Source organism: Anoplopoma fimbria, chromosome 2, assembly GCF_027596085.1.
Source record: "Anoplopoma fimbria isolate UVic2021 breed Golden Eagle Sablefish chromosome 2, Afim_UVic_2022, whole genome shotgun sequence".
Taxonomy (NCBI): Eukaryota; Metazoa; Chordata; class Actinopteri; order Perciformes; family Anoplopomatidae; genus Anoplopoma; species Anoplopoma fimbria.
The window spans coordinates 32,029,503-32,053,661 of record NC_072450.1 but is presented as its reverse complement, the minus strand read 5'-3'; the positions used below and the strand labels follow the sequence as shown (position 1 = coordinate 32,053,661).

The following is a 24,159-nucleotide window of genomic DNA, read 5'->3' as shown; positions in this document are numbered from 1 at the left end:
TAAAACAGAAATATATTTAAAGGTAAAGGACAAATACACAGTAACACAGTATTTTATCAGCATTTGACTACACCAAGATACCAATATATATATATATATATATATATATATATATATATATATATATATATATATATATATATGCGCACTGGTATCTTGGTGAAGTTAAAAATTGACCACAGCTGCTGCTCTTCATAAAGGAGCAAAGTGAGAACATTTGACAGCCACTTTTCCAGCCAAAGTCTTAATACCCTAAATATAGATTGTAGATAGAGTTCCAATTTAATAGAGACTGGTATGTGTGACAGTCAGACCTGGTCCGGTCCCAGCCCACCTGACAGTACAGAGGGAATGTATCATCAGCAGTATTATCAGAGATTTCTCTATTGTGTGGGAAAAAGAGAACTTCCTTTTCAGCCTGACATTCTTTGATGCAACTAGCTGAACGTTTCATGGAGACCACTACATAGAGGTTCTCAGTAGGATCTATGGCAGGGAGTCAGCTGTACAAACACGTCTTTCACCAGTACCACAAACCCACTAGGAAATGATCACCAGCTGCAACAAGATTATATCTTCAAAGCTGGAAGGTGGGTTTTCCGGACAAGTACGTTGCATCTGTTACAAAAAAACAGCAAGCTTATTAATTCAAGGAACAGGAGTGCCTCATCATCCAACTCTTCAATTTTCTTCAGCCATGGTGTTTTGTTGTGCAAATTTATATGGAACTATTCCATCAGGCCTATCAAATAAATCAAAGCGTGACAGACAAAGGATTTAAAAGCCGTGGTTCCAACGTCCCCTTCCGCTACGTAGCCATGATGGAGACCGGTGAGGGTGCCTGGCGTTACATTTTGGGACTGCTATGAGTTTACCTTCCGGGTACTCATTGTTCAATGCAAAAAAGTTTTGAATCCTTCAAACATTATCCTCAGTCAGTGATTAAAGTACATAGCCCGATATCAGACAGAATTGTCAAACCAGTACTTTTGCTGATAGGTTAATGTGTGTGTGTTTCCCTGCAGTGACTTTCCTATCCGAGGCATGCAGATCTACGATGGGCCCATCAACATGCAGAATTGTACATTCCGGAAATACACAGCGCTGGATGGACGGCACACCAGTGCCTTTGGCTTCAGACTCAACAACTCGTGGCAGAGCTGCCCCAACAATAACGTCACTAATATCATCTTTGACCATGTACCTGTGAGTCAGCTACTTATGTGAAATACACAAAACATCTGGGGGCTCATTTATAACCATTGCATATCACAAATATGGTAAATCTGACAAATCTTTGCAACCTGCACATGAGGATTATGTAAACTCGCAAAGCCTGGAAATAAAGCCAGTTACAGCTCTCACACAATCCCTCCATATCTTCATTATCAGTCCTAATGAAAATGGGGAGGGGTGGCTTGGCGGGGTGTGTTGTGTGGAGTGGTGTGGTGTGTTGAGGAATGGCGTGACCTGGGGTGGTGTGTTGTGGAATGGCGTGGCGTGGGATGCTTTCAAGCATGCAGTTTGAAAGCACAGGTCCTCCTGCGGGGATTTCAAACTGCATGCTTGATGGATGGCAGGTATGTTGGCGGGGCAGAGTGATTGATTGATTTTTCAGCTGCGCTGAAGCTGTGCAGGGAGCACCACACCCCCACTGACACACAAACACAGAGAGGGGCAGAGGGGAGGGAGAGAGAGAAGGTCTCTTTTCCTAATTATGTGCCTCCTCAATTCCTTTCCTTGCCTCCATTGTTTTGTTATTCCACTGTATTTTATGTTGTATGACAACTTTCATGTTTACCATCAATTCAATTCACAACGCGGCATCATGGGACTAGAATTATTGGGTTGTGAAGCATTTTTTATTTAACACACACACACACACACACACACACACACACACACACACACACACACACACACACACACACACACACACACACACACGTATTATATATATAATACGCTTCATTTATTTATTGTGTGAAGCACTACACATGTTTGGATGAAAAGTACTATACAAATAAGAGTGACTTATGATTGATATGATAAACACAGTCCTGTCTATCTATATGACAACATTAAATACAGAAGATTTGTGCTGAATCCAGGAGAATGTTTTTTATGATAATTTAAGGACATCAGCTGTTTGCTCTTGTAAACATGTCAGGATTAAAGCAGTTAAATTGGATGTAGGCTACACTCAGTTTAAAACATAAGTATATCAAGGTGAACGTCATTAAGGAATGTGGTTCACACACTGACTGAGGGGAGAGGAATCGAGGAGGCTGATGTGGCCGAGACCACAACAACCACATGCTGTGTAAAATAATTTCTCATGCATACATAAGTTCCCATTGAAATGGTAGAAAACTCTTATTTTGTATGTCTTTGACAAGAAAAATTATTTTGATGTGAATCAATGAAATTTAGTTTTTTAAGGCTTTGTGAGCTGTCCTTACCACCACAGGACCCGTGGGTTGTATAGAATACCCCATATGAGCAGCTACAAATGTTTGCCTTTCACTCCATCCTTCTACTGTAGATCACGTCTCGGGTGTTTTTTGGGGAGCCGGGTCCCTGGTTTAATAAGATGCAGATGGACGGGGACAAGACGACCATCTTCCACGATATCGATGGCTCGGTCAGCGAGTATCCCGGAGCCTTCCTGGTGAAGGAGGACAACTGGTTACTCCGTCACCCCGACTGCATTGACGTACCCGACTGGAAGGCTGCCATCTGCAGCGGCCACTACGCACAGGTGTGTTTCACACATTCATCTCCACAAATAAGCCTCCACAAGCACCAATCTACTGTCTGTTGCACCTTTTGCATTAGTTGATTACATGCATTTTCATATCCCAATCATAGTTATTTAAATCACGAATGAGTTTATATTAGTAATTGTATACGTGTGTAATCCTATTGATAAATTATCATGAAAATACTCTTCTATAAGTATCAGATTATTTAAGCAAAAAATACAACAAATATGATTCAACAATCAGTTGACCAATCAGATTGGACTATGTAAATTCTTACTCCACTAAGAATAGTGGTCCACATCCCTACTCCAGTGTGGGGCTGGACTGGGTCTGTTAGGGGGGGGCATACGGTTGCCCGGCCCCGACCCTCTTGCGCATAGTGGGGGCTCGGCTGTGGACGGGTTTGGGCAGGACTGCTTGGACCTTCCTCCCGCCACACACAAATAAATAACAAAAATAAAGAATTATAATAGAAATGAATCAATGACTGCCAATGAGAGTATTGCCATTTTGTTTTCTACTACTACTGTAGTCTGTAGATGTTAACTTACCAATATTAGGCTACACAAACATGGTGAAAAAGTTTAAATTCAATTAAATTCAGTTTATTTTGTATAGCCCAAAATCACAAATTACAAATTTGCCTCAGAGGGCTTTACAATCTGTACACATGCGACATCCTCTGTCCCAGAACACTTCACATCGGCACAGGAAAAACTCCCCTAAAAGAATACTTTAACAGGGAGAAAAAAGGAAGAAACCTATGGGAGAGCGACAGAGGAGGGATCCTTCTCCCAGGATGGACAGAATGCAATAGATGTCATGTGTACAGAATGAATAACATAACAGAGTTACAACACATTCAATGTATATGACATAAATGATTCATATAATCACAGTAGTAAACAGAGTAGCGAAGGAAAAAATTAAGACTACTTATAAAAGCAGCAATGACTATAGTAGAATTAAAATAATGATATAGGGAATAGTAATAGTAATGTGACTAATAATAATAATGGTAGTAGCAGTGGGTGTCAGCAGGGCCACAGCAGGAGCCACGACCACAGTCCAGGAACAGCCACAATTTATGGAAATCTGCGAGGCGAGAAAGCACAAAGACTCAAGGGTAGAAGCAAAGTCAATAAGCGTAATAGTACAGAGAATAATAATAGTAATGTGACTAATAATAATAGTGGTAGTAGCAGTGGGTGTCAGCAGGGCCACAGCAGGAGGCACGATCACAGTCCAGATATAACCCCGATTCATGGAAACCTGCGAGGCGAGAAAGCACAAGGACTCCGGGGAAGAAGCAAAGTCAGTAATGTGCATAATAGGAGATTAATACATAAAGATGGAGGGGAGAAAAGAGGAGAGAGGAGCTCAGTGTATCCTAAGTAGTCCCCCGGCTGTCTAGACATATAGCAGCATCTAGGGCACATGTGTCAAACTCAAGGCCCGCGGGCCACATCCGGCCCGTGAATGAATTATCTTTGGCCCTATTAGAGCTGGCCCGCCGGTATATCGCACGCACCACCAAAATACTACAAATCCCACAATGCACTGTCCGTGTGTCGGCACGTCAATCGCGGGCCCGCGAACGCGCGCCTCACAGTCTGTATTACATACCACTTGTGTCAACTTTCAACTATCCCTCTCCCCAAAAAATGGCTAAACGAAAGGTGGCATTTGAAAAACAGGAGTTTTCAAGACAGGTGGGAGACACAGTATATGTTCGCGGATGTAAAGGGCAAAGCTGTGTGTCTTCTGTGCGGAGACAGTGTGGCTGTAATGAAAGAATACAACATAAGAAGACACTATGAAACGAAGCACCAAGATACAAGCATCTGGACACGACACAAAGGCTACAGAAGGTAGAGGAGTTAAAAAGAAGTCTGGTGTCACATTCCGCCAAATCACAAAGCGAGGCTGCTGTTAAGGCCAGTTTTATTGTGGCAGCAGAGGTTGCAAAATAAACCCGGCCCTTTACCGAGGGGGAATTTGTCAAAAACTGCATGATTAAAGTTTGCAACGCCGTGTGCCCAGAAAAAAGGCAAGCATTTTTAAATGTGAGCCTAAGCCGAAACACCGTTGCTGACCGTGTGCGTCACCTTGCTGCCAATCTCCAACAACAGCTTGTGGGAAAGGGAAAAGAGTTCATCGCATACTCCCTTGCTGCGGATGAGAGCACCGACACTTCTGATACTGCCCAGCTGTCAATGTTCATCCGTGGAGTGGACTCAAGCCTGTGCGTAACAGAAGAGTTTTTGGGATTACACCCAATGCATGTCAGAACTACGGGGAAAGATCTCTTTGAAGAGGTGTCCAGATGTGTCGATAAAATGGGGCTGCCGTAGGATAAACTTGTGGGACTGACAACAGATGGAGCGCCTGCGATGTGCGGTCAAAAGAGTGGATCGGTGGGGAGGATCCGAGAAAAGATGAAGGAGGAAAACGTCACAAGTGAGTTGACAGCTTATCACTGCATCATACACCAGGAGTCGTTGTGTGGCAAAGCCTTGAAAATGGAACATGTGATGAGCATCATAACATTAGCGGTTAACTTTATCAGAGCCAAAGGTTTAAATCACCGCCAGTTCAAGTCTTTTCTGGAGGAGTTAAGTACAGAATGTGGTGACTTGCCCTATCACACAGAGGTGCGATGGCTAAGCCAGGGAAAGGTGCTGGAAAGATTTTTCCAGTTGCGGGAGGAGATCTGTGAGTTCATGGAAAGCAAAGGGAAAGGCACAACAGAGCTCCGAAATAAAATGTTTCTGTGTGAAGTGGCGTTTCTGTGTGACATCACAAGCCACCTGAATGCGCTCAACCTGCAGCTTCAGGGGCGGGGCCGTGTCATCACTGACATGTACGCTACAGTGAGGGCTTTTAAAACCAAGCTGCGCCTGTGGGAGACGCAGATGCTGCAGGAAAACTTGAGCCATTTTCCGCACTGCCAAACAATGAAAGAGCAGGTCACTGCCTTCCCAACTACACAGTTTGCTGAAAAACTCGGCATGCTTGGTGCTGACTTCACACAGCGATTTGCAGATTTTGAAGCCCAAAAAGCAGGTTTGAACTGCTCAGTAATCCATTTGCAGCTGACGTGGAAAACGCACCATCAAACCTCCAAATGGAGCTGATTGAGCTCCAATGTAGTGACACACTGAAGGCAAAATATGAGTCTGTGGGCGCTGCAGAGTTTCCACGTTTCATCCCCGACACAATGCCCCAGCTGCGCTCCCAGGCTGCTCAGACGCTCTCTATGTTTGGCAGCACATACTTGTGTGAACAACTGTTCTCTTTGATGAAGATAAACAGAACTTCACACAGGACTCGTCTTACTGATGAGCACCTTCACTCAATCCTGAGGGTTTCCTCAGCTCAGAGCCTGACCCCAGACATTGATGAACTTGTATCCAAGATGAGACACCAAGTGTCTGGCTCAGACCAATGAGCATCACAGAGCAGCAAACGGTGCTTTGACGCATTTTCAGTTTTTAATGTAGTTTCATTTTTGCATTTTTTTTCTCTTGCTACTACAGGACATTTGATTTTTCTTTGAAGTCAATTATTTTTGGCTGTTTGCCTGTAGAAAATGTTTTCACTTGAAATTACTCTGGAAAAACTGCAGATAGAGCCATAAGCAATTAATGAAACTGATTTTATTACTTTTATTTTTATTTATTTATGTATTATTTATAATTGTTATTTCATAATTAATGTTGTTTTATAGGCAATACTCTATAGGCCTTGTTAGTTCCAGGTTCAATATGTGCACTAAGGTTCTTTCAATAAGTTTTCAATAAACGTTGAACCCATCTGGCCCTTGACTTGTATCAATTTCTTTATTTCGGCCAACTGTGTATTTGAGTTTGACACCCCTGATCTAGGGGCTGGACCAAGGCGAACCTGAACCAGCCCTCACTATAAGCGCAATCAAAAAGAAAGGTCTTAAGCCTACTCTTAAAAGTGATGAGTTTGTCTGCCCCCCGGACTGAGAGATTTAAGAGACTTATTAGAGCAGCCTGATAATAACAAATTGCAATAATCTAGTCTAGAGGTAACAAATGCATGAACTAGTTTTTCTGCATCACTTTGAGACAGGATTTGCCTGATTTTCAAAATGTTACGTAAATGAAAAAAGGCTGTCCTTGAAATCTGTTTTATATAAGAGTTAAAAGACAGATCCTGATCAAAGATAACTCCGAGGTTCTTAACAGTAGTGCTGGATGCTAGAGCAATGCCATCTAGAGAAACTATATCGTTAGATAATTGATTTCAAAGGTGATCTGGGCCTAGTAGAATAATTTCAGTTTTGTTGGAGTTCAACATCAAGAAGTTGCAGGTCATCCAGTTTTTATGTCCTTAAGACATGCTTGAAGTTTAGAGAACTGGTTAGTTTCGTCTGGCTTAATCGATATATATATATAACTGGGTATCATCTGCATAACAATGAAAGTTTATTGAGTGTTTTCTGATAATATTCCCTAAAGGAAGCATATACTGTATAAGGTGCATAAAATTGGTCCAAGAACAGACCCTTGTGGAACTCCGTGACTGACTTTGGTTTTCATCGAGGTTTCATCGTTTACATATACAAACTGAGATTGGTCTGATAAATACCACTTAAACCAGCTAAGTGCGGTTCCTTTAATGCCTATAAGATGCTCCAGTCTCTGTAATAAGACTTGATGGTCAATGGTGTCGAACGCAGCACTAAGGTCTAACAATACAAGTACAGAGACAAGTCCTTTGTCTGAAGCTATTAGAAGGTCATTGGTAATTTTCACCAGTGCTGTCTCCGTGCTATGATTCACTCTAAATCCTGACTGAAAATCCTCAAATAAACTATTCTTATGCAGAAAGTCACAGAGCTGATTTGCTACTGCTTTCTCAAGGATCTTAGAGAGGAACGGAAGGTTAGATATAGGTCTATAGTTAGCCAACACCTCTGGATCTAGAGTAGGTTTCTTAAGAAGAGGTTTAATTACAGCTAGTTTGAAGGCCTGTGGTACATGGCCTGTTAGTAAAGACAGATTGATAATTTCTAATAAAGAATTGCTAACTAATGGTAAAACTTCCTTAAGCAGCCTACTCGGAATCGGGTCTAAGAGACAGGTGGAAGGTTTAGACTTAGAAATAGTTAAAGTCAATTGTTGAAGGTCGATGGGTGAAAAGCCATCTAAATAAATTTCAGGTTCTACAGCTGTTTCTAAGGTTACTGTATTTGAGGATCGATCGGTACTGGTTGAGGGCAGGAGATTATTAATTTTGTCTCTAATAGTTAGAATCTTATCATTAAAGAAGTTCATGAAGTCACTACTACTGAGGTTTATAGGAATACACGGCTCAACAGAGCTGTGACTGTCATTCTGGCTACAGTGCTGAAGAGAACCTTGGGGTTGTTCTTACTTCTCTCTATTAATGCTGAATAATAGGCTGTCTAGCATTACGGAGTGCCTTCTTATATATTTTAGGACTTTCTCGCCAGGCTAACCTCGCTTCTTCCACATTGGTGGAACGCCATATCCTTTCAAGTTTCCTTGATGTTTGCTTTAATTCGCGGGTTTGAGGGTTATACCATGGAGCAAACCTCCTTTCTTTTATTAGCTTCTTTTTTAGAGGAGCTATAGAGTCCAGTGTCATTCGCAGTGAGCATGCAGCACTATCAACAAGATGGTCAATCTGAGACGGACTAAAGCTAGCGTAGGAGTCCTCTGTTATATTGAGCAATGGTAATGAATTAAACCCCGATGAAATCGCTTCTTTAAATTTAGCTACAGCATTATCAGATAGACATCTAGTGTAGAAACTTTTGCCTAATGGCGAAAACTCCGGTAGTAAAAATTCTAAAGTTATTAGATAATGGTCCGATAAAAGAGAGTTCTGTTGAGAGACAATTACATTTTCTATTTCTATACCATAAACCAGAACAAGGTCAAGCGTTTGTGGTTAAAAGAGTGAGTCGGTTTATGTACACACTGACAGAAGCCAATAGAATCTAATAATGAAATAAACGCAGTACTAAGGCTATCATTATCCACATCCACATGAATATTAAAATCCCCTACAATAATAACTTTATCCGTTTTGAGGACAAAACTTGATAAGAACTCTGAAGGAGTTGAAGGAATTCAGAATACGCACCTGGTGCGCGGTACACTATAACAAATAGAATTGACTGTAATGCTTTCCCGCTCGGGTTTGAAAGACAAAGAACAAGGCTTTCAAATTAGTAATAATTTAATTCAGGTTTAGGGTTTATTAATAGGCTTGAGTCAAATATGGCTGCTACTCCACCTCCTCGGCCTGTGCCTCGTGGAATATTAGTATTAATATAACTTGGAGGAGTTGAATCATTTAGGCTAACGTACTCTTCATGACACAGCCAGGTTTCAGTAAGACAAAATAAATCAATATGATTATCTGATATTAAATCATTTACTAGCCTTAGATGACAGAGATCTGATATTTAAGAGTCCACATTTAATTGTCCTGTTTTATTGCACTGCTGCGTTGGTTGTTTCACAGTGCTCTGCTGGGTCCAGAAACTACCGAACCAATCCCAAAATGAAAGCTCACTGTCTTGGTGTAGTCAGTGAAAAGAAACATTCCATTGCACACTGCTCCATGAACGGTCTCCTCCTTTATGTGTTAAATGAAGCCTGGCCAAAAGTCTGAATGGATAAATGGATAAAGTAACAGAAACACCTTCACCAGGGATGTTGAACATTTGGTGCTTGGCCCACACTAAGGAAGTCCAGAGACCATGTCAGAGACCGCGTTTTTTGAGCCTTCCAATCCATTGTTTTCAATGTAGTCGCATGGACGCCGTGTTCAAAAGCATGAATGACACCATCATGGCTAATGATGAACAACCAATTGCAGCCGGCAATGCTTCACCTCTTTGTCACAACATCCTGTTGAAAGGGCCAACTGGTTAATGGAGCTACTGTGAGGGATTTACAGTGCTGGATATCAATTTATCTTTGTTTTGACTTTGTTTAGTTTAATCAGAGAGGCTTACTGCCAAATAACAGCAACGTCATCATCTTCATTGCAGTGTGAACGTTTTGGTTGCTTAGTAACGGCAACAGCGACAGAGCACAACCTCCCCAGCACTTTGGATAAAAAGATGAAAGCAGCACAGCCGGTGGTTTTGACACGTTTTAAGGCACAACAGTAAAGTTGCTAAATTAAATAATTTGAGTCAAGCATAAAATATCTCAACCTACAACTATTGTCTTTGTAAAGATAGAGGAGTAATGTCTATCTGATCAGAGCATGAAGTCTCTCTCCCTGTGTTACTGTTGTTACCAGAGCTTCTCCTTGCTTTCTTCACAGAGCCTACCGGCCACGTGCATGTGAGTGCATGTTGGTGCATGTGAGTGCATGTTGGTGCATGTGAGTGCATGTTGGTGCATGCGAGTGCGCCCCACTGGTTAGCTCACGGCCGCCGCTCTGCACTGCTCTCATTGGGCGGTTACAGCTGGTTAATGTCCCTACTGACAGCGTGGTCACGGAAGTGTAGCGTCACTCAATATCGATATTGGGTAACGCTTTTAAAAATAATTGTCCAAACACTGGAATCAGCCTTTTAAATCAATGGTCTGTCTTCTCCAGATCTACGTCCAGACACGTAACCCTGCCAACCTGAACATGCTGATGGTGAGGGATGAGTACCCTGATCGGCCCCTGACACTGGAGGGCGCACTGGGGAAGAAGAAGCACTACCAGCAGTTCCAGCCGGTGATCACACTGGCCAAAGGCTACACCATCCACTGGGACCAGGCAGCGCCCGCTGAGGTCATCATCTGGCTCATCAACTTCAACAAGTCAGTGGACACATGAGCCGCACCTGTGGCAGCACCCAGCACACACTCATGACAAACACCACCTTCACACTGAGCCCAGATAGTTTGATCAGGAGAAAATCATTTACTTTACCTATCATGGAAAGCACTCATAGGTTTATGGGCATAGAAGCGTATTGAAAAACTGATTAACATCATGTTATAACTTCAAGCGTTTATTGTTATAACAAGATATTGTCATGTTATAACAACGAAATGTTGTGCGGAGAACAGATACATCGAGGAACACGATTGGATTAAGGCAGGGGTGTCCAAACTACGGCCCGCGGGCCAACTGCGGCCATTTTTAATTGGCCCGCTACAAATTCTAAAAACAGCGGGACGCTGTGTTGCGACAGCCAATCAGCGTTGAGCTTCTCCTCCTGTCACTCTGTCATCGATCAGCCAATCAGCGTTGAGCTTCTCCTCCTGTCACTCTGTCATCGGTCCGAGCTCCGTTCACAAAACAGGCATTTTAAAAGTGATTTCCTTCTCCTCCTGCAGAGAGAACTAACAAAACATGAATTCTGACTTTTTTTTACAAACCACCATCATTATGTTATTTCAGCGTCCCTTTTTGTACATTTATTGCAATTAAATCACAGTAAAATTGTTTATTTTCGGTTCATACGGCTCGAATAAATCCACAGATGATGTTATGAACTCAGACAAGACGGCGTTTAGTTTCCCAGGATATCTGGGACTGCCACAACAAGTATAAAGCAGAATTAGTATTTATTTATGGCATGGTTGATGGTGAAATAAATGGATTTGTTGACAGAGGTTTCCATGGAGATAAGCCCCACCCCCTCTCCAGGGCTGTGAAGGATCACCATCCTGAGTAAGAAGCAATCTCAGGCTGCTGTTTTGAGAATGAGCTGCCAACCATTTTTATAACAAAATAAATGAAAATCCATTAATGGAAAGTTGTGATGTAGGATGTTTTTTTCTTTAAGCATATTCAAATATCAAGCATAATTTACCTACATTTGATTGATTTTGACACTAGAAGTGAGGTGATATACCTCACCTCTAGTGAGTGGCCCAGCCTTTAGTATATTTTTCTATATGTGGCCCTCAGTGAAAAAAGTTTGGACACCCCTGGATTAAGGTCTACTCTATGCTTCAATTGACATTATGATGGCCGAGTGCCAGTTCACAGCCGGAGCACGGGTGCTCGAACTGGCACACTGGAGTGCACCTCCGTCCGAGAGCAACTTATCTCATTCAACTAGAACGTCACTTGTTATAACAAGTTAAATAGAATTTGTTATAACGTGGAAAATGTTATAATGTGATTCTGATCAGTTTGTCTTTTTTCTACAAAGTACATATGGTGCTTATCAGTCAAGATGTGCTCTGAGATCTAGAGAGGCTAAATCACAACTCACAGCACCGTGCTGAACCACAGTCACCTCAGTAGAAGAAAATAACTTGTGGGCACAGATAATAATTATAAAAGCTGTTTTATGCACCATATGTCACCTTATTTTTATTTTTATGGTCTACAAATGAATATATTGCCTGCCATAAATAATAACTTGTGGGCACACGATAGTAATTTGTGCATATTAAATCAATATCTTGTGCTCACAGTTATTGACTTACAGTATGTTCACAAAGTATAAGGTCCCTTGTAAACTGTAAGTTTAGAGCTTGTTTGCACAAATTATTATCCTGTTTGCAGTTGTTATTATCTTTTTTACACAAGTTAATAACATGTAGGCAAAAATGAATACCATTGTGCAAAATATAATACATTTTGCGTACAAGGTCTTGTGTGCAAAAGATCCAAATAAAAGTATCCTGTACTGGAATCTTTACTTATCTAACATGATGTGTTACATTGTGTCTAATGTGACAGGGATGAGTAAATGTGGAAGTAGAGTGCAGGGTTGTGAACTGTATTATGTCAATACATCTGTGGAGTATGCCCTTAAGGCGTGGAAGTGTTTGTTGAAGGTAGTTAGGGTTTGGCCGTATTATTATCAATAATCAGAAAGGTATTCTAGAGGATTCTGTGTCCAACATGTCTTTATGCCTGGCCTGATAGGACTTACTTGAAGGTGGGACAAAGTTTGAGGAGAAGTTCAAACTCTGCTTACTCTCACATCTCCACACACTAGGCCAATCATTGGTTTACTCTACAGAGTTTCATTTCCTGTGACTTATCCCTTCATGTTTGCTATCCAGTTCAACAAAGAATGTAGACAGAGAGAAGACATCAGGGTTAAACATAAGAACATGTTGTGAATGATGACATGGCGAGATTAATTGAGTTAAGAACACTGATCCCTCCTTGCATGCTTTCTGTAAATGACAGGGCAGCCCTGAGGTCACTCAGATAATCCATGCTGGGTGAAGTAAACTGATGGAGACCATCACTCCTGCTATTTACCAAGATACACCACAGAAATGGGGAGAGCCTCACTTTGTGCTCCTCCCTTCAAATGGTGTTAACAGGGTGGCCTTCAGCTATTTAAACTACATAAAAGCTGGTTGTCGTTTCAAGCTTGTTAGCTACTCCCCATGGCTGAGTCCACCCTGTCAGTATAGAGCCAGTAGATTTATGTCAATGGTGCATGACCAATGGCTCCATCTACAGTTCACAGAGGAATACAGCAAGTGAGGCAGTTTCTCTGCAGAAAGAGCTGAGACATTTTACTGGAATTAAGAAAACAGCTGGTGTGTGTCTTCTGATCATGGTTTAATGGGCCATTCTTTCTTGCTTTGTATAGTATGATCTATTAATGCAGCCAACTCCTGCTCGTTTGAATCTTTGATGAAGGATTTTGCATTCGACTTTTCATAGTCATTTGGGGCGGCTGTGGCACATGAGGTGGAGCGCTTGTCCCGTAACCACAAGGTTGGTGGTTCAAGCCCCTCTACCGGCAACATGCCGAGGTGTCCTTGAGCAAGACACCTAACCCCAAGTTGCTCCCCGGGCGCTTCATTGCAGCCCACTGCTCCTCCGGGATGGGTTAAATGCAGAGAAATAATTTCCCCATTGTGGGACTAATAAAGGATTGATTATTATTATTATTATTATTATTATTATTATTACTACTTTTCTGTTTCTCTATTAATCCACTAAATGTACATATCATGTGATATTCACCTGATTAGATAAAGGTAGAAGTAATCATGTGTGTGCGGTCACTGTGGATGTGGAGGGCTTTATCTTTGAGATGAAAGCAGTACTGTGTTCGGGGTGTTTCAGAAATGACTGGATCAACGTGGGCCTCTGCTACCCACAAGGCACCACCTTCACCGTCATCTCCGATATCCACAACCGCCTGACCAAGCAGACCCGCAAGACCGGCGTCTTCATGAGGACAGCGCAAAGGGACAAGATCAACCACTCCCACCTGGCCAGAGGATACTACTACTGGGAGGAGGACACTGGGTGAGACACACTCACACACACACACACACACGCTCACCTCATCTCACAAGCAAACTTTACTTCCAACACTACTATCACCACTCACAAAACAACAGTCAGTGTAAAAGCATGTAATATATTTGCCATACAACAAAGTCCAGTGGGTCTGAAAGCACAATCTGACAGGTTGTAAACAACCAACAGTTTATCTAGGTCATCTAAAGCACCTCGTTTGGAGGTAAATGCCATAATAATCCCTCACTGCTCAGGAACACTGAGAACCCACAACGAAGTCCAGAAGGTCAAAGCAGGAAGAGGTTCTGTAAACTGTGACGGTCCTGGTTTGGCTAATCATTTGACCTTTCAACACCTCTTCCAAATAAGTTTGGCGTACCCTTCTGATCGTCTGCATGCTGATCTTCAGTGTTCTCCGGTTTCATTAATAAGCTCATTGACTTCATTTCAAATATTACTGAGGAATGATGGCTACAACTACACAAATAGACCCAGGTTGTACTAAAGTATATTGGCTTTATGTGTGATCATTAATAAAACCACACTTAATTCCAAGTTAGACTTTGATTTAGATTAAGATTTGATTTAGTCATCTAAGATTGACTTTTTTACGGTCAAAAGATTTCGACCAACATATATAATATAATGTAAAGAGGAAAGTAGAAATAAAAATAGGTAGGGGGCGGCTGTGGCGTAGTGGAGAGCAAGGTAGTTCTCCAATCAGAGGGTCGGTGGGTCAATACCCGGCTTCGGCAGTCGATGTGTCCTCGGGCAAGACACTTAACCCCGTCTGCTAAATGACTGTAATGTAATGTATGATAGAGGGAGCAAAAAAGAGAATGACAAGAAGAAAGAGAACTAAAGTGAATTGTGGTATTGCATTCTCCAAAGGAAAAACCGGAGGCCTTATCTTGTAATAATGACTTCTGGAACTCAGAGTTGTGACGTACTTACATTATTACTAGAAAAGATCTCACAATAGGAGATAACAGGTGTTACACATTCTGTGACCCATTCAAGTCTGTCCATTAATAGGAACTCAGCTGTGTTGCCACTGCAAACTTTACTTTATTGAATGCGTTACCAAATGGTATCAAAGTACTTAGAGAGACTGCATTAGAGATACATGACTTGCATACATGTCAGGGGGTCGCCCTAATGCTTCACTTTTATAATGCTGAAGTCTTCACCAGACTCAATACACAATGTGGGCCTACGAGTTTTCATGCATGCAGGCCAAGGCAATAAACCTCACGCTTTGGACACACATCACCAAGGCTAATATTGTAAACAATGAGGACCCACACAACTACACAACTACACAACCTCACACAACAATGCTTGCAACAGAATCCACACAGCTGACCACACCTCTCTCTCTAAGCCGACACACTCACATATGTGTGTCGCTGTACATCTGTCTTACCTGATGCACAGCAGGTCCATCACAATTCAGTCACAGCAAACATAGGCTGGGTATTCAATATAAGGCTCAGACCATACAGTGCTTCATCTGGCTCAGAAGGAAAAGGAAACAATATTTGTGAATAATGAATTTGAATTGATATTGAAGGACGGTTTAAAGGTTTTTCCGGATACTCCCCAAAATATTGCTGTTGAGGCTTTCAGGGGATTTTGAATGTCCCCCCATCCGTGGTTGCTCGTAGTTACTTACATAAGATAAGATAGATAAGATAAGATAATCCTTTATTAGTCCCGCAGCGGGGAAATTTGCAGGCTTACAGCAGCATAGAGTTAAAGTGCACACAAGAGACATAGTAAAGAAAGACAAGATAAAAAAAAAAAATAAAAAAAAAATAAAAAACAAGTATTATAAATAAGCAATAAAAACAGTAGAAAAACACAATAACTGAAATATAATATTTACAGACAGAAAAAAAACAAAAAAAACCTTTTAACTATTATTGCAGTGTTTTTATTGTCATGTGTCATGTGGTCTGCTGGGAGCAGAGCTGGTTGTGCAGCCTGACAGCAGCAGGAAGGAAGGACCTGCGGTACCTCTCCTTCACCACCGGGGGTGAAGCAGCCGGTGGCTGAAGGAGCTGCACAGAGCTGCCAGGGCGTCCTGCATGGGGTGGGAGGTGTTGTCCATCAGGGATGACAGCTTGGCCATCACCCTCCTGTCTCCCACCACCTCCACCGTATCCAGTGGACACCCCAGCACACTGCTGGCCTTCCTGACAAGCTTGTTGAGTCTCTTCTTGTCTGCTGCTGAGATGCTGCTGCTCCAGCAGACCACTGCATAAAAGATGGCTGATGCCACCACGGAGTTGAAAAAGGTCTTCAGGAGTGCTCCCTGCACTCCAAAGGACCTCAGTCTCCTCAGCAGATAGAGTCTGCTCTGACCCTTTTTATAAAGTGCATTTGAATGATTAGTCCAGTCCAGTTTATTGTTCAAGTGAACACCCAGGTACTTATAAGATTGCACAATCTCAATGTCCTGTCCCTGGATGTAGATGATAAACACAGATGAGTCTGTATTTCTATTTTGAAGGCTTAGCTATACGTTCTCTTGGTGTTTTCAACAGCTGCCATTACTACGAGCAACCACGGATGTTGAAATGGTAAATGGACTGGACTTGTATAGCGTTTTTCTAGTCCTACGACCACTCAAAGCGCTTTAACACTACATATCATCATTCATGGATGTGACAGGTGTGACTATATACAATGTAATGTGTCCGTGAAGATATTAACACCAATGTAATGTTGCATACAGAGTAATGTAGTATTCTTTGGAAAGATGTAGCAGGTAACTATAACAGTAAAGGGGCCCGAGGTTCTGCTTGCTCCGCAGTTATTGTAGCAGGGCGGTGCCAGGACAGGTCAAAAATGAGATACAGAAGTCAGAATTATGAGTTAATCACTCCATGTCTTTACCCTGGTGAATGCCATGCATTTCGGTCAGAAATGGAAGTAATAGATGAGCAGATTCAAAAGGTCCTATACTTCCTCAGCACTGCAACTTGTATGTGTGTATGATGTCTAAAGCTCTACTGTGTATTGCAGCCTGCTCTTCTTGAAGGTCAAGGCCCATAACGACAGGGAACAGTTTGCCTTCTGCTCTGTCAAGGGCTGTGAGAGGGTGAAGATCACAGCCGTCATCCCTAAAGGCAGTCTACCCAGCAACTGCATGGCCCAGGCCTACCCCAAACACGCTGAGCTGCCTGTTGTGGATGTACCCATGCCCAGAAAGATACCTAATGTCAGGCTGGTGAGAAAAGGGAGAGGGGGTGGAATACTTAAATGTATTTAAAAATGTTCAAACAAGACATTGTGCTCGTCATAGATGTTTTACAGGCAGTTGCAGTGGACCTGAACTGACCTGGCTTTACTCAGGCTATACTCAGGCTTTACTCAGGCTACACTAAGGATTTACTCAGACTACATTCAGGCTACACTCAGGCTCATACGATGTTAGCAAGTTGGAGATATCATCAGATATGTTCATTCTGAATAAATTTACTAGGTTAGTATTTTTTCACCAAGTGTGTTTTTCTTATCTCTGTATCTGCACACATCTTGTATTCATACGTGCACTCCCTATTACATTCCACCGTGATGAATGCCCTATTTGTCGTATCCTTATTTACGTCTTTTCTCTACATCCAGCCTAATTTTTGAATTTGTGTTAACTTTTACTGCTGCTGATCTAAATTTCCCCAAAGGCTAGCAGTCATTAGAAATATAATATATTTCTTATATTAAAATGGCATTTTGCAGCTGTGGTTCTTTAGTGTTACTTGTTTGGCTTTGTGATGTTGCTGAGTGAAAACTGACTTCAAATGGCTTCTGTGAAATACCAAATGTTGTGTATTATAACTTATTTGCTTGGTTACTCTCAGAACTCACCAGAACACTTCTTGGAGGTCAAACTGGAGTCCTACAACACTCGATTTTTCCACATCAAAGAAGACTTTGCTTTTACTGAGGTAAAACACAGCAAACTGTTTCCGCCCACTGTGTCTCTGTTCTAAGAGTAGTGGCTGGGAGTCAGCGATGCACTCAGCTGATATTAATAATATTCAGTTTGCTGCAGCTGAATGCAAGATAAGCCACGGACAGACACAGAGCTGCACACTTACTCACGGACGCACGCACACACATGATCCTACTGGCGGATTAATACCCTGTGTTAAGGATGAAGACACGGACGGTCCTGAGAGATTAAAAGCAAAAGGAGTTTTAAGAGCTATGTAAACTGTTTTCAATGCGTTTTCAAGAAACTGTAGAATAATTAATTCAAGGATAAGTTCGATGTGCACATAAGCATTGCATTATTATTTTTTTAAATACTGATGCTGGTTGCACAAAATGTTACTAGAAAATCTATTGTGTGAAATTGACTTGGTGTTGCACAACATCAACAAGTTAGAGGCTGCAGATAGAAAAGTCACTCAGTGCCTTCAGATGATCCCCGGTGTGAAGGAAAGGCCCTCAGTAATGTACTAAGAAGCACCAGAAACACAATCGTTGATGTTTACTTACATGTCTAAAAGAACCGTTTTCCAGCACCTGCAAGCTAGCAATATTTTCAAAAGACAGCCCAAACACCTCACAACACTTCCAATCGTAAATTGGCATTAAGATAATCTGCTTATTCATCAGGGTCAGTGCTACTCAGCCGTGTTCTGTGTCTCTGGAGGACCTTTGTCAAGTCTGAAAAATAACCCTGAAGATGTAACAGTTATGTCATCAGGTTATCTCAGCTTTGGCTTGTGGGCAACACATTTTTAAAAACTGGAAGGGTTTGAAAGATGCCATCAAGTTGCATTATGGGAAATGCAGGAGCCAGTCTGATTTCATGTGTGACTTTTACTAGAAAATAAAAGTCAGGGATTCTGCTGCTTCAAATTTTGACCATTGTTTTCAAATCTTTCTCTTGCAAGTCCCCTTTTTGTGAAAATGTAATACTTAAACTCTGAAGTAACCCTTTAACTGATATTTGTACAACTTTAAAAAAGACGAGTCTAGTTCTGTACCCCTAAGAGCCCAGCTGTTGGCTGGTTCTGAGCAGGGCTCCAGGTAAAAAATGCAACTCTGTTCTCACTCCAAAATCGCCGATTACGATGCTTGGTCAGTGCCACTCAGTGTCTTATAGCGACGCACTGAAGCGTCCTTTAGTGTGTCTTTATGAGACACACCAGGCTTTCAACTGACTCCAATGTAAACCCATCCATGAAAAAACTTTCCCACAGGAAACCGCTGTTCATGGCCTGTGTAAGAATACGTTGATTTATATGATTTTGTTGCATCACCTCCATAGTTACATAACAAGCATATTTATTTTACATAACAAACATCGTTAATTTAACCCCAACCCTTATCTTTTTCTAATCCTTAACAAGTAGTTTTGTTGTAAACACTAAGTAACGCGCCGTTGGAAGTTTATTTTGAAAGGAGAAAGCGGTACTGACCAAACTGACACTTTGTCCCTGACGTGCAAAACTGACGCTAGAGGGGCCCATAGAGCATCATTTGAATCGTGGGGCCATTGTAGTGTATTTTGATTTTTTTGAGTTTGTTTTAAAAGTGTTACAGAAAGCTATTCCTATATATTTGTCTGACATGTTATGTATGACCTGTGTTATTTGATATCAGTTCTGCTAAATCACTGACATTATTGCAGTGCTGTCATTTAATAGATACCAGAACTGTAGTGTGATTTGCTGGCCATTTTGTGACAGGTGAACAGCAGGAAGTTGTACCAGCCAGAAGATGGGGTGCAACTGACAGTTATTGATGGACATGATGGGAAGGTGGTAGAGAACAAAGGCTTCAGGAACTCCATCTTACAGGGCATCCCGGCACAGATAGACAACTACGTCACTGGACTGAGAGACGGGTAAAAGCTGCTCCTTGACTGTCCAACTACACTAAAAGTCCTTCAACAGTTTGTACTACAACTCTGTTTAAGTTTCTTCATTTGTTTCCTTTTTTTGTTTGTTTTTGGATGATGCATGGGGCATCCAAAGAAACTGAATAAAATTGCCACAAGGTTATTTTACACTGAACCAAATGCGGCCATGATCATTTGAAGTCACTTTTATGACAAATAGTCTCAGGCCAGTATAACACACAACTTTAAGACACATGCTGCTTCTATCAGGTAAATGTCAATAGTAAAATAAAGAGCTGTCTCTCATTGTCTCTTTAGTTCAATCGTCCTCCTTACATCTAAGGGCCGTCTGGTTACCAGAGGAACCTGGACTAAAGTCTTGGAAAGACTTGGAGCAGACAAAAGTATCAAATTGAAAGGTAACTACCTGTATATTTACCTATTGATTGAGCTTCATTCATAACGTTTGCATTCAAATTCTAAATCAAAATTTGAATGCTGCACATGTTGTTTGTTTATTTGCATGTATATTAATTGTGGCAAATATTTAGTTTTTCTGCACAGTTGCAGATAAAGATCAAATTACAGCAATATTATTAGTATTATACTATGAATTAAATTAGATTCCACTGGCAGAAAAAGGATAAGCCTAACAAAAATATCAAAGGCTTTATGGTTTAAATATAAGATACATTTATTTTAAATGCAAAATGATCCAACTGAAAAATCCAGCCCAGTGTTGCCAAATCTTTTCCAATGAAAATTGCTAGCAGCACTAGCTCCAAAAGTTACCAAATATTGCTCGAACGGGGCCAAGTGGTAACACTGACAGTCCGTCCCTGCAGGCCTCCCTCCAAAGCCACTCCCCCAAAATTAGCATTATGAATGTAAACAACCAACATGTCTCTAGTTAGTACTCACAGCTGTAAAGATAGTTGCTTGTGTAAGACTCCGGTGAGTAGTAGTGAGTGCACAGGCAGAAATTGCACAGGCAGACAGACAGACAGACAGACAGGTACAGAGGACAGAGGTAGACAGGCAGGTAGCCTCCTTTGACATCCTGGATTCGATCGAATCTTCTGTCTGCCTCGCTCAGAAAGTACTTTCTTGTTCTTCCCAAAATTTGATTTATTATTCTTCCCAAATATTATATATATATATATATATATATATGCAGTGAGCCAGTTAGTGACGGTGTGGGTTCCATGGTAACGTAGCGCCGACATCTTGATGCAGTAGCGGGGAGGGCGGGGCTTAGCCAAGGGTCAATTGCAGCCCCTTGATTCCAGTGTGCAGAACCACAGGCTAGTTCAGAATTGAAGCAGGCCCCCTTCTGCTGTTCAAAAGTAAATGTGAGGCAGGGCATTGCTGATAAACACCCTGGTGCTCTGATGATGTCACTGACTTTGATGTAATTTGGCCTTCTGCAGATAAGCTGGCATTTGTGGGCTTCAAGGGCTCCTTCCACCCTGACTGGATCCATATGGAGGTGGACGCCAATCGAGCCAAGATCCATCAGGTCTTGCCTATCCCTGTGGTCCACAAGATGAAGCTATGAAAGGCAGGCAGAGTGGGGAGGACAGCAAAGAGACTATGAAGCCCCCAGATACTAACATTCGTTGCCAATCCCCCAAAACAATGCACAGACACGCACTTACACATGCACGTACACACTGCCAGCACCGCAGGCAGTTGCTCCATGCCATTGTAAAGGATCAGTGGTGTTTTTTCTAGATTTGGCAATGAGAAAGAATTATGTGATTTGGTGTGTCGAAAAGGGGAAGACCCCTCTCCCAGAGCCAGCACTGCCCCCCCCATGAATTGTATCTGTGTTAGCAAGCCCATCAATTGAGGACTTTACGATGACAAAACACCCTCTGCGGGCTATATTTGAGGTCATTATCTCTGAGGCAACAGTGGCTCCGAACAGCCATGGGTGTTTGCAGAAACCTGGTTGTCTCCACAGACATCAATAGACATAACTGATTTCTGACTGAACACTATCATTGTGTCACTGACATAATTGTTTACATAACGTTAGCTTGTCACCTAAAGTAACCATTGGATTTGGTCAGATAACATGAAAACCTCAGTTTCTTGCTTCAGCTAACATGGACATTAACTTAGTTTCATGTTAACATTAACGATGGCCTGTTGGTTATTTGGTTGGCTTGTTAGTTCTCTGACATAACCAAAAATCCGAACTCACTCCTCTCTTGCAACACCAAGCTTTGGCATAGAAACTGGGGCTAAAGACAGTTCAGCCTTTTAACATTTTGTTCATATTCTGCCCTCTAGCAGACTTCACTATTGTATCTGTGTAAAAGGCAAATGAACAGTCACATGAGAAGGCAGAGTGAAAACATTGCAGTTATTGAGTGCAAGATATGGGTAAAGAATGAAAAAGAGAGTCTACACCTCTCCACTCACCTGTCAAATCAATGGTTGATGTGGGCTTGATTGAATTGAATTTGGGGAAAGTTACAAAGATCAAATAAGCACTTCATTTGAAGTCTTCTGACTATATCAGATGACACTGTTATACAATGCTGTTAGTCAGTGCTGTGAGAGGATACTGGGAGACTATGCTGACGTCTGACGGCATCCTCTAAAAAAAACATGATGCCACCCAGATTGTTATAATTAACAAATCTGCAAAATATTTAGTGCCAATGCTTTTCAGTTGGATAGTTATCATAAGGGGAAGATTGCGGTCATGGATGGATCACTGAGCTGGCATATCAGGTACAGGCCCAGGGTCCAAAGGGGTCATGGGCCCGCATAACAGTGAGGAAGACTCAGATAACTGCTAAGAACGACTTCACTGAGTTGATTTTGAGTCTCTGATAGTTCTGGTTCATCAGAGACACGAAACAGGTACAAATAATGCAGCCATTTGTCATTTGTAGTTGTTTGTATCTTTTTCAGTCTGGGAGTCTTTCTCTTATGTAGGAGGGGTGAAGACCTTCGACATGTCTGTGTCCAGGGACATAGGGTTCTTATAATCTGTCCAAGGTCATGGTCAATGGTGAATTGGTTTTTCTAGCATGAAAGTTAAGTCTTTTAGTTAAAAAGTAGTCTCAGTCCAAGCTGTTTCAGTCCCGCTTGGTCCCGACCATCTAACAGGTTACACACCAGTCAAAAAAACTGAACTAAAAGGCAAATGCAAAAGAGTTTGGTTAAAGTATGCGCCTTCCTTCTATGGATGTTTATTCATTCACACTTCTTGCATTGGCACAGATCACTGGGAGGAAACATAAGTGCTATTACAAAGAGTTGTGTATGATTGCGGTTTGTAGAAGACTTGATTTGCCAAATTGTTTTTCTCCCATAACCTATGTTGTGAAAAAATAAGAATCCCCTTTACATTGATCATTTAACAACACGCATTTCCAAGAGTTTCTTTTTCCAGTCTGTTTGATGTTTACTACTGGCTAATTCTCCAATGGCTCATCAGCTACGGTTGCAAGGTGATTTATGATGCAAAGCCTGTATATGAGAACAGAGGGAGCAAATTCTAAGAAAGTGTGAGCTAGCTAATCAAACGCATGTTTTATGTATGTGCATCACCGAGCATCCTTCCCATGCAGGTCTTTGTGGTATGTGACCAATGTAGAAGTTGAGTGGTTTCTTCACTTGGTTATATGCCTGCTTTGTTTGACTAAACAGTTTGAAGAGAGAATAGAGAAGAAGAAACAAACAAAAAGAGAAACATTATTTGTTTTGCATCCAGACCAGTGGTTGTTAACGCTCACTTGATATTGTGATGTTTTCCTCCCACGTTTCTTTTCCTGTCAGTGTTTGTGATCCATCTGTCTGTAATTTTGAACCAGCAAGAAGCCCATAATGATATAAATGAGTAAATTAAATTGTCGGTTAATCTTTAAATGTGCAATTTCCCCGTTTCAAAATAACATAGAAACCTATCAATCTGTCAAAAGAAAGTATTATCCTCCCTTTGCCGAAATAGCTGGTCTTTTTTCGGAGGTTGTAGCAGTAATTTAGTGTTTTGTATGTTTAATGTGTTTTTAAAAAAACCACAGATTGCTAAGAGATATATTTTATACTTATTTATTGTACAGACACAGTTGATCCAAATCTACAATGGCCATCTTTTGAGTTATAATGTTATTACTGTCCTGTATGTATACTGTATGTAAGAAACCATTATAGCTCCATTTAAAAAGATTTGTATCAGACACTCGTACTGCATATACGCATATGACTCTTGGTAAAGTTGACCTGTTTTAAGTGTACACCAAATGGTTGTGTTGTATATGTGGA

The 24,159-nt window shown here is 41.5% G+C and overlaps 1 protein-coding gene across 2 annotated transcripts in view; it reads left to right on the top strand.

Annotated features, from left to right (window-relative positions):
- cemip (cell migration inducing hyaluronidase 1) overlaps window positions 1-23,673 on the top strand; it is an 85,656-nt gene extending 61,983 nt beyond the window's left edge. For both annotated transcript variants that reach the window (XM_054618155.1, XM_054618148.1), the window contains exons 20-28: window positions 1,026-1,206; window positions 2,546-2,761; window positions 10,386-10,597; window positions 13,836-14,021; window positions 17,046-17,250; window positions 17,882-17,968; window positions 19,724-19,881; window positions 20,194-20,294; window positions 21,306-23,673. In XM_054618155.1, the coding sequence (XP_054474130.1) occupies window positions 1,026-1,206; window positions 2,546-2,761; window positions 10,386-10,597; window positions 13,836-14,021; window positions 17,046-17,250; window positions 17,882-17,968; window positions 19,724-19,881; window positions 20,194-20,294; window positions 21,306-21,433 (1,474 nt within the window). In that variant the 3' untranslated portion in view covers window positions 21,434-23,673. The remainder of the gene's footprint in view (window positions 1-1,025; window positions 1,207-2,545; window positions 2,762-10,385; window positions 10,598-13,835; window positions 14,022-17,045; window positions 17,251-17,881; window positions 17,969-19,723; window positions 19,882-20,193; window positions 20,295-21,305) is intronic.
- The last annotated feature ends 486 nt before the right edge of the window (window positions 23,674-24,159 follow it).